Source organism: Pollicipes pollicipes, unplaced genomic scaffold, assembly GCF_011947565.3.
Source record: "Pollicipes pollicipes isolate AB1234 unplaced genomic scaffold, Ppol_2.1 Scaffold_6052;HRSCAF=7182_pilon_pilon_pilon, whole genome shotgun sequence".
Lineage (NCBI taxonomy): Eukaryota > Metazoa > Arthropoda > Thecostraca > Pollicipedomorpha > Pollicipedidae > Pollicipes > Pollicipes pollicipes.
The window spans coordinates 26,630,042-26,641,367 of NW_023596805.1; the positions used below are offsets into that span (position 1 = coordinate 26,630,042).

Here is an 11,326-nt window from a genome sequence, read left to right on the forward strand (position 1 = left end):
CGCCATCATTCACATATGTGTTGTGTGAAACTGACTGTCTCATATTTGCCGTGGAGCAAAACAACTGAGCGAGAGATTCTGCAATGGGATTAGAGGACTAGGGCCAGTCGCACTCATACGTACTCCAGAACAGCTGCAGCTGGCGGTGCACACTGGTCCAGAATAGCTGCAGCTGGCGGTGCACACTGGTCCTGAACAGCTGCAGCTGGCGGTGCACACTGGTCCCGAACAGCTGCAGCTGGCGGTGCACACTGGTCCAGAACATGCGAACGTTGGCGCGTTCGGGCTCCACGGGGCCGTTATTTCAACTCCGAGAAGCCTGAGGCCCAGTGGCAGCCGTGTCTGCGGGGACCCTGAGGGCAGCAGATAAGCACAGATTGTGTGTCAATGTGATAAGCACAGCTTACGTCACACTCCGGTCTCCGAATACTGCGCCTTGATGGAAAATTGTAGGCACCCGTACCTTAAAAACTGGCAACATATGCTTTTGACTAGCTTCCTCACACTGGCTAACAAGCACTTTGGAACGCAAATGCGAACTTGGAAGCAAACGCCTGTTGGACTACTGTCGTCATGTCACAAGATCGCGCGGGAAGAAATGTTTCCGTCAGATATGGCTGCCAGCACCGTACAAAGCCGTGCTGAGGCGGGGTAGAACGTCTCACATTTGGATGGCCTTGGAAGTCGGCCGTGGTCGTAATGGCTTGGTGGTTATGCAGCGGAGCTTGAGCCGTCAGGACCTGGCACTGTGGCGCGGCCGGTCAGTTTTGCCCATATGTGAGTTGGTGCCATCAGGACCTGGCACTGTGGCGCGGCCGGTCTGTTCTGCCCGTCTGTGCAGTTTTTGCTGTCAGCACCTGGCACTGTGGCGCGGCCGGTCAGTTCTACCCGTCAGCGGAGTTAGTGCTGTCAGGACGTGGTACTGTGGCGCGGCCGGTCTATTCTATCTCGCTTAGACCCAAGCCGGCCGCATTTTGGCCCAAAATTTGTGAAACAACGAGAAACGTACGAGGCTGCTGACACCCGACAGAACAGTTATTTCTGGTGTGCAGTGTCTCAATATATGATGCAGTTATGTGCACTAGTGGATCAATTTATGGACTGAATCGTCCAAATCTGATCCATCTCATTTACTGTCCCTTCGTGCAGTGACTCAGGCTGGATCAGGATAACCTGAACGTACCTTTTTGGCGCGTGAGCAGCGCCGGCCAGTTGCGGAGTGCCATAGCAACGCATGAAAAGTAAAAACATGGCAAAATGTCGCTAACAAAATCGTGAGCAGAGTATTGCAGAGGATTCAAAGGGCAGAGACAACCAATCGCATGAGATCATGCGCGCCTGGATATAGCTGGCATGGCAAAAGATCAATGATACGGGCAAAAATCGCCCAAGACGAAGGCGGCTATGGAAAATTATCCCAAGGCATAAACCTCATGAGGGAAAAAGGCTACATGCCAAAACGATCACACAGGACAGGAATCATGCTGCGTAAAGGTACCGGCAATAGCTCGCGGTGGAAAAGAAGGTGCGGCGTAAGTGACGCATGGCTGACTTCGTCTCCTGGGTTTAAGTCCGTAGGAGGGCACAGTAGCCAGCGCTGGGCGAAAAACAACAAACACGTGCTCATCAAAACAACTGCGGAACTCATTTCAGATTATCTACAAACCAGACTTAACGGCTGACAGCTTTCATGTACTAATTTTGACTTACAATCATCTGGAATTTGAACATAATCCATGACAATTTTTCCTCTGACAACATTCGTCAGGTATCATATTTGGTTAACGATACGTTACATACCAGCTGATTCCTTTGATCTTTTGCAACACGGGCAATATTCATTACGATTTGTGTCTGACCATCCATACACTTAATGATGTTTTCCTTCCAACCTCTTTCATGGGATCTTTGCTCATGATAATTCATTGAAGGATATTGTGCCTTTCAAACTTTTCATTTTGAGCCTTTTCATTATATCAGTCGTCATGACTGTGACGATTGTCCGTCCCGATGGCTCAGTTGGTCAGAGCGCTTGCCTTCCGATTCACCCACCCGTGGCGGGGTGGGTTAGAGTCGCTTTAGGCGCTCGCTATTTGCCCTTGACGGGTGTGGCCTGCGGCAGGCGGCAGCGGTCGCGCCAAAGGTCAATTGACGTCAGAGGGCAGGACGGACCGTGCCGAACGACACGCTAAACTTTCGCCACAAAATTCTGTCGTTGCTGGGAATTGCGCGATCGGATGTTAGGGGTCAGGGCTCACACAACAGGCACCGCTTAATGTGGGCTCTGATCCCAGAAATCCATCCATTCAAAGGGTTTGGACCAAATCTTTAACAAAAATCCTGCATCCCGCAATCGAGTCCATTTACTGTAGCGCAGTTGGCTGCAGCGGCCTGACAGTGCGGTAAGTTTTGCCTCGGGGAAAATCATGCTTGTGATAGCTCCGGTCACTGTCCTCGGGAAGAAGAAGAAGAAGAAGAAGTGTTTTTGGTACACGCTGGCCGACCGGCCGGAGCTTGTGTTCCACAGCAACAGAATGTCAGCTGATTGATGCTTCTTTGGTGGATAGCGTCCTGGGAAAGAGTCTGGAGTCCGTTGATTCTCCGTTGCGGTGTTCCGTGTTCCACTTTTGCAATTTGATGACCCCTGCGAGGGGCCTGTGAATTAAAACTCCGCTGGAATTTCTGTGAAAGGTTGTCAATACAACGTATCCAAATAGTCGATAACAGTGTATAATTATGTATTTGAATCGCCACAGCCGCACTTCACGCCCTCATGTCTTGCCTAAGTCTTACGAGCATTGTGACACGTTCTAGGCGTAGCCACCGCAGTCGTGGGAGTGATGGCTGCTGGGTAGCGGTGCAAGTAAGGCAGCACCGAGCATCCCTACCCAGCGGGCAAGTAGTTGGGCCTGGCAGTGCAATGTTTACAAAATCGACACGCATTGGCAAAGCCACAAACCCACACATTAGGGTACATAAAGAAGCTTCGCTGCTTGGCGGTCTTCGCAGTACCACTCGCTACTAGAGAAGCACTGGACACAACAGTGCACCCATATTCCAGAAGTTTTTTATTTTAACAGTATATTTTCATCACTCGGATTCTTTGCTTGCACGTGTGATAGGCTACCAATGTTATATGCGAGATAAAAACTACGGGCACGTACTGGCAGTGATGTCATGCAAAACAATGAGTCCAAGGCTCCGTGTCCAATTCAGGGCAGCAGTTTACACGGTGCACATCATCGGTGTCCTTCGTTTACATCTGACCGGTGGCTTCACCATCTATCGGTCACACAGTGAGCCGCGGGCTCAGCAAAAAAAGCAGCTTTGACTGGTTCGGATCAGAGGCGGACACGAATCGGCCAGTCGGAGGATCGCCAGCGTTCCCACGTGCGTCAGCTGCGCTCGGGAGGCGAGGCCGCTTCACTGGCGACGCATCTGGACGATGTTGCCACCGCCGAGGCCGGCGAAAATGGCGCCATCGTCTCCCACAGCCAGCGAGTGTACGGGATTGTTCACCTGGGGTGGGACGAAAATTTGAACACGTGGCGCGCGTGACAAAAAGATATAAATAAATCGCCAATCTAGGTAACAGGTCGACGGCAAAAGTCCTTTTAAGGCCAACAGAGACGTTCTGAAATTCACAATTTTTTATCGGTGAAACTGAAAACAAGGAAGCCGAGGTGGAAGAAAAAAAAATGATACGCTTCATATGCCAACACAATTTATCACTCTAACAAGGAGCAGAACACAAAACGGCTAGTCACGTGTCTGATGTTTTGATGCGTACGAGTCGTGTGCAACGAGGCCAAAGACGTTCTGAGGAAAATCCGCACACTTTACCATATACCCTACCGCATGAAGAGATGAAGGAAACAGAAACAGTGAGCTCAAGATTTAGGCCGGTCCCAGAGGAACGGTCGGTGGAACGGAGGAACGGTGATACGTAACTATATCATCTACTTTGGACCTCTGCAAACTTTCCATCTCGTGGGGCGGAAACAGGACCTTACCGTGGTTCCCGTGGCGGTTTGCTTAAACGAGCCAGCGTCCCACATCTTCACCAGGCCATCGTACCCGCTGCTGTAGATCATGTTGTCAACAACCACCATGGCGTTGATAATCTTGCTGTGACCCTGCGAACAGCACGCCGTCTTAGCGTGGCTGCAGGGGCTCACTCGGGTTGGGGGATGCGTCGGTGCGGCAACTATGGGGCACGGCGGGTACCGAACGCCGAACTCCCAGCCCAACTGTCTCATATTTCAACATCGGCACTATGGGCGTTGGCTGGTCAGACCATCACCCCGGTTGTGCAACATTGCCATCAAGCCTCAGCCGTGACATCATCTTCGCACACCGTTGTATACCAGCAGCGACTTCACCACGGACCAGAATGTGCAGCCAGAGGGGGGGGGGGGGGAGGAACGCTGAGATCTTCAAGGCGGTTCGTTCTGTGCAACGCTTTAGGTGTGATGTTGAACTCCGAAACACAGGGACCTCTTGCCTCCCCCGCGGCACGCACGCTGCGGTGAAGTCCAGGCTTGTCATAATTTTTTAGCGATTTTGATAAGAGTGGACTTAGTGACAGCGTGTTGTGTGCGAACTAGGTCTGAACGTCACTCCATGCCTTTTGCTGTCCTAGCCAAGCAACAACTGTCATTTCGCAGCCGATTCCAACAAGACAAATAGGACTCTGCGGCCGCGGCCGACCTGCGGAACTGTGCGTGGCCAAGCTGTGTCAGCGGACCCGGTGGGAGCCGTGCGTGACCAGGCTGTTCCAGTAGACTACGTGGGAGCCGTGCGTGACTAGACTGTGTCAGCAGACCAGGTGGGAGCCGTGCGTGACCAGTCTGGTGGGAGCCGTGCATGACCAGGCTGTGTCAGCAGATCAGGTGGGAGCCGTGCGTGACCAAACTGTGTCAACGGACCAGGTGGGAGCCGTGCGTGACCAGGCTGTGTCAGCAGACCAGGTGGGAGCCGTGCGTGACCAGTCCGGTGGGAGCCGTGCGTGACCCGTCTGTGGACCGGGCCGCGGCCACATGAGCTCGCTGTTGCGCGGCTCTGCGGGCTGTCCGACGGCTCACCTCCAGCTGAGCCACATCCTTGTGTCCGACGGCTCACCTCCAGCTGAGCCACGTCCTTGTGTCCGACGGCTCACCTCCAGCTGAGCCACGTCCTTGTGTCCGCTACGGTTCTCCTTCACCAGGATTTTGGTGCCCTCGCGGCTGCAGTACAATATCTTGTCGTTGGCGATGCACAGGGGACCACGACCCTCGAACGTGTCCAGGATCACGAACTTGGTCTCGCCCGCAACATCCATCTCCTCTGCAAGCAGGAACGCCAGTTCGTGAATATCACAACACACCCCTTGCTGCTGCTATCATTGATTGCAATGTTTCGCACCGATCGTAGGAAAGAAACTGAAACACAACCGGTCTGTTGTCGGTAAAGCCCTGGGTCGGCGGAGCCCTGTTCTTAAGTTAGCCGGTCATTCCTGGGGCCTGAGGAGCAGGTCACTGTCATCTGCGGAGCGTTGTGTCCAGGACACTGCCTCGCCGTTTATTATGGGTATGGGACGCAGCACTCACTGAAACCGATCTCTGTAGTAGAGAGCTCTGCACTTACTGAAGCCGATCTCTGTGGTAGAAAGCTCTGCACTTACTGAAGCCGATCTCTGTGGTAGAAAGCCCTGCACTCACTGAAGCCGGTCTCTGTGGTAGAGAGCCCTGCACTTACTGAAGCCGATCTCTGTGCAGGTGACGTCGTTGCTGCGCGCTGTGTAGATGATATTATTGGCAAAGGCCATGGACCACACTTCCTCGACGCAGCTCAGGGTGAAGAGCAGCTTGTAGTCGGCTGACCAGATCTTCACCTGCAGCGGCCCACAGAGGCGGAGTGTTAGCGGGGTCATCTGTGATACACCTTGCCATGTGCCGGTATAGGCCTGCTGAGAGGGTCAGGTCTGACCACCTCTGTACCTGTTAGGCGTGGCAAACGTCTGCATGCATGCATGGCATGATGTCAGTTCGAAAAGTATTTTTTTCTTATTAATCTGTACGTAGGGTTTCCAATCTAAGTACAGGGGAATGAAGGGACATGCCCATGAAGTAATGAGTATGTACTTTGAAAGCTTGCTACACACACAACATAGAGCGCTACCGTTAAGCACGCTTCATCAACTGTTTTGGGTGATTGCTAGTATATTCTAAACATTCGTACTCAGCGCTTAACTGTGTGAAGATTTTGAAATTAAAGGCTTCTCCATGAACAGCTTGCTGAAAAACCCTAACCACCGACTGGATGGCGCGGCAAGTTCATGCGCATGTTAACGTAGGTGGGGTGCTCGGGGTTCAATTCTGACTTCGGTAGACTCCACCCTGACCGGCTCCTGCCCGGGAGATGGCAGCGGCTAGGGCGTGATCGCCCCCGATCACGCCCTAGCCGGTGAAACGCTGCGTCAATGAGCGCCTGCGCCTGACAGTGGACGACTGAAGACGTGCTACCCAACATCAGCATCTGCCAGTCACAGGTACTCTTACGTTATAACTGAAGTCAAACTTCACATACTGACGCGCATACTGGGGCCATTCTGAAACGCCCAAGCTGAAGGCAAGGCTTACCTTGCCGTTCATATCTCCAGAGAACAGCTTTCCGTCTCGGGCCTGCAGCACGCGCACTTCATTTTCGTGTCCCTCCAGCGTCTTCTTGGCCTCCAGGGTGGTGGCGTCCCATACCTTGATCAAGCCGTCGTTGCCTGCGGGCGGTGACGGAGCCGTGACCGCCGAGCCAAGACAGACAATGTGACCTGTTTGAACAACGTTGGCTTGCTGTTGAGGGTGGAAGTGCGTCTGTCGAAACTTTGCTTGGTGGTTTTGTTACCGCCTAAAGTCGAGAGCATATGGCTGCGGGTTTTGTGACGTAATGTGAGTGCTCGTTAAGCGGAGAGCGTCACTTTAAGGTCGAAGCATAATTATCAATATCCGTAGGCTAGTTAGGTGTTTTCAAGCCCCGACTGCAACGCCAATTAAAAAATAGCTTAGATTTTTCATTCGAAAAAGCCGCCCTCGTGAAGTTCTTCCGTCGGACGTCTTGTTGTCTACCATCCAAACTTCTTGTTCAGCAATATTTAATTTGGCGTTGTCCACCTATGACTGGAGTTCGGTAAATTGTAGTACAGGTGCCGCTGTACAATTTACGATGTGGTTACGTTGAACGACTGAGGAGGCGAAACAACTCCAGAAAGCCGCTGTTGAACTTCATACCATTGAGGTCATTATTTATTGACTCGGGCTCTACTAACCTGTTGTGACCAGGTCATTGTTGAAGATGCACAGGTCATTGATGGTGTTGAATTGAGCCTGCAGAACCTTGTGCACTGTCAGGTCCGGATTGTAGACCTGCAAAAGCACACTGATATATCAGCTGGTCTAGTGGGTCACACCCCCTGAACACTCCGCGCAGCATCGGAACAGCGAGAGTCCGTGTGGCGACTTATCAACGGGATGTCAAAATAGCCACGACCTCCAGTGCAGCGTGGCTGGCTTCAGCGCAGCCGCGGTGCCACCGACCGGATCGTTGAACGACCGTGTACGCCGGCACAGTAGACCACCTCAGGGGCGCTTAACGCGCTGCCGCGTGTGCGTTTCTGACCAACGGCCGAAAGATCCAGCCTGCAATCCTATTGGTGGGCACAATAGCACGAATGTTTATCATAGGTCTATGAGTGTCTGAAGCCGTGACCATTTCACAAGCTGGCGCTAGCCCTGAGCCGACACTGGCAATCGTCCACCCCTGTAGCGGCCTGGTGGCCGGCGCGGCCGCGGCGGGCCGGCCACCGGCTGTCACTCGGAGGGCTTCCGCAGCGGCAGGTACGCCGCCCACGGACGCTAGGTGGTGGTAACCCCTCGCTCCGCGGCAGACGGTAACACTGCTACATTTATAGCCCTCTGTTTGGAGAGAGAGCGGAGCGGGATAGCTGTCGGGTGCTGGTGGTGTAACCGACACCATAACGGACCGGCGGACCGGGACCCCGCCAGCTGCCGGCTGCTGGTGGTGTAAGCCGGCCCCATAACGGACCGGCGGACCGGGACCCCCGCCAGCTGCCGGCTGCCGGTGGTGTAAGCCGGCACCATAACGGACCGGCGGACCGGGACCCCCGCCAGCTGCCGGCTGCCGGTGGCATAAGCCGGCACCATAGCGGACCGGCGGACCGGGACCCTGCCAACTGTGGCCAGTCAGCACAAATAGCTGCTTAGGTCATGACATTTGAACCTTTTTTATTGGACCGTTCAATCGAAAATCGCTCCACTGAAAAAAAACGGGTTGAAATTGTTTGAAAATCAGCGTGCATGACGAGATTCTTATTTCTGAAACGTTGGGGCCTGTGTCATCAAGTTTAGTGACCATTCCCACCTACCTTTTGTTCATGAAAACGTTGCAGACTTCAACATTGTAATGGAAGGGCACACTTTTACCACTAATTTGCTTACACATCCTTGCTAATAGCCGATCCGTTTAGTACGGAAAGCATCGGCAGGTAACATCATTTGTTTATTTTGAACCGTTTGCAAAAGCTTGGCAGTCTGTTCGAAGCCAAATGCGTTCAGCCGAGTACAATTGCTTAGCAATGGTGTGCGAAGTAAAGACACTGGCCTAAGTGTCGTGTTCAGAGGAGCTCGTCACACAGCATTCTTTTTCAATCATTTGGAAAGCACGAACGGCAACATTCTAAGGGCCTTAGCGTGCTATTTTTTGCTGCAACAGAAGACTAAAGCGAGCGTTCTGGGGCTTGGCGGAGCAACTTAGGTACGCACGTCCCGACAGCTGTTGGAAGATCTCGTGTTATTCACTTACCACCAGGCGACCACCCTCGGCGCCTGTGAAGAGCTTGCCGTTGTGGAAGGCCATGATGACCACATCGCCGCTCTGCTTGTCCTCCTCCAGCACTGTGCGAACCAGCCCCAGAGACATCTGCAGCAGGCGTCGCACGAGTCACGGGGCGCTAGGCTACCCGCAGATACATCAGGGAACATCGCAAAGATATCCAACGGAGACAGCAGACCAGCGTGTTTACAGATATTCACAGATCATCCCTTTACTGAAAGAAAAGGGTCTGTCTCAAGGCGTATGCACAAGGCGGAGCGCCAGAGATGGTATGGTGAATGAGTAGTTGGAATTAAACGAAAAATGGGCTGGGTAGACTAAATCATCGAGAAGTTAAAAAGGCGCACGATAATCATACGGACACTGAAAGCGGAAATGGTGCTAAAAGAGGAGAAATGGGGATTCAAAAAGATAACTTTGTTAGAGAAGAATGGTACAATGTGAGATATTTCACCACTATGAGATCTACGTTCATGTCTACTCGAGATTTTATCAGAAGTAGCACTTCACTCGCGAGAAACGCACTTAATCTCGGCACCTCCCCGCCCCACTGTGACTGTCCTGCCGGGAATGCTGCGCATGTGTTGTGGCTATCCTGTGCCATGTTGTTGTTGACGGTCCTGGGCAGCGACTGGCGCGAGCGGCGCGGCCAGCCCAAATTACTGGCGGAAGGCTCGTGAATCAGCTGCTTGGTGTGCCTCTGCTGACCTTCTGCTGGCCTGTCCACGACAGCCAGCCAAGTTACTACGCACGCCGTTGCCAAAGACAACAGCTGCCGAGGGGACTGCACCACCAGCTGAGCACGCGCGGCCTTGTGTTGTGACTTTTTGGTGCTGTGTTGTTGCCCGAGTCGAACGCCCAAAACGTGCCAGCTTGGTGCACTGACCAGCGCCCCCTTTCTTTGATGAAAAGCAAGTATTTGATGTGATAAAGCTGTTAACGCTACTTCGCGGATTATCGTTATACTCACGAAACTGAACTATCCATGACTTCCCAACCAACACTTTAAACACCGCTCGACATTTGGTTACCACAGCTACCTCATACATCTTGAGACATTGTGGAAACTCTTTGCGGTGAAAGTAAATGTCGAAAAGCAATCGTTAGAAAGTTAAGCGAATAGAACTACAAGGCCAACAAATTTCAAGAACGTCGCCATTTTAAATGTACTGTCAGGCCGACGGTACAGGGTCAAAATAGATACATAATCTATCAGCGTTTGACATGACTCTGTTATATTCCTCACACCAAAGGCCCTGGCATCCAATACGGATGAGCCCGAGTCTGAGACTAAAACATCCATTACCAACTACCCCGCGGGGCGCGCAGTCCCATCGCCAACACAGACTCACCTTCACCGATTATAAGAAGCGCTTCGGTCAGCTCTGGCTTGCGCTCGTCTTGTTGGCCCTCTGCCGTCCGTCGGAAGCCCTCTGCAGCCTCTGTCGCAGGGGTCCCAGCCGCGCGCTGCACTGTCAGGCGGCAGTGGAGGCGCTATTTTATACCCGGTCTCCACCGGCGTCCCGCCCAGCGCTCCGGATATTTTGAACCCGGTCCGGAATCATCCCGACTCGTCCGAAACGCAAACAGTTGGGTGGGGGGGGGGGGAGGGGGGGCATGGGGCGGCGGGGCAGGCAGTGTGGAGGGGGGGGGGGGGCATCTACAGCACCAGTGTATTGGTGTTGACGATAGCTGTAATGATACGGCTACGGTACCCGCAGCGTGGCCCGCATTCCTTGGTTGGACGTTGTTTAAGCTGTCAAGAAAGTGATGTCAAATTAAATTTGAACAACTGTTCAGCGCATTAGCGAGAAACGTTATTCACATATATAAGACAGTGGCACTAGCCTTATTCCTCGGAGAAAAACTAGGAGAATGGAGATGTAGTTTGGTTGATATTTCGGCAGCATGCCTTTATCAGAACAATAGCAGAAGCAAATTCAAAATGGGCAGTTTTAAATTCACTTCTGCTATTGTGGCGATAAAGGCATGCTGCCGAAATATCAGCCCAACTCTCCACTCTCCGGTTTTTTCTCCGAGGAATAAGACTATTTCTACTGTCTTATCTACGCAAATGTGAATAGCCTTGTGCCCAGTTTAAAGGTGAACATGAATGCTGAACTATTCCAAAAGTTCTCACTTTAATTGCTTTGATATTTAACGTTTTACCGACCAGGATGCTTCAGTTCTCTTTTGACTGCTGTTAACTCCTATCGTCTATTGTTAACCCCGCCTGGTGCTGCACGCATTCTACTTATGCCATTTTGGGTATCATATAATGCTCGAGAAAACCGTATCCGCTGTTCAGGAATAGGTGAAGCAAGGAAACATAACTCCGTTTTAGTTCCAGCGGACAGAAAAGACCGCAGCATCAAGAATATGTTCAGCATGGGACTCTCCACCTACAGCACATTTACAATCTTAATGGCATTCGAGATCGATT

At 52.3% G+C, this 11,326-nt stretch overlaps 1 protein-coding gene across 1 annotated transcript; it reads right to left on the reverse strand.

Moving 5' to 3' along the window:
• Positions 1-2,721: 2,721 nt before the first annotated feature.
• On the reverse strand, positions 2,722-10,310 carry LOC119104236 (F-box/WD repeat-containing protein 11). Its single transcript, XM_037227900.1, has 8 exons — positions 10,236-10,310; positions 8,854-8,970; positions 7,301-7,397; positions 6,621-6,754; positions 5,737-5,872; positions 5,159-5,325; positions 4,014-4,136; positions 2,722-3,519 (listed from the first exon to the last, which is right to left on the reverse strand). Exons 2-8 carry the CDS (start codon positions 8,968-8,970, stop codon positions 3,424-3,426), a joined length of 870 nt encoding a protein of 289 aa, XP_037083795.1. The 5' UTR covers positions 10,236-10,310; the 3' UTR covers positions 2,722-3,423.
• Positions 10,311-11,326: the final 1,016 nt, after the last annotated feature.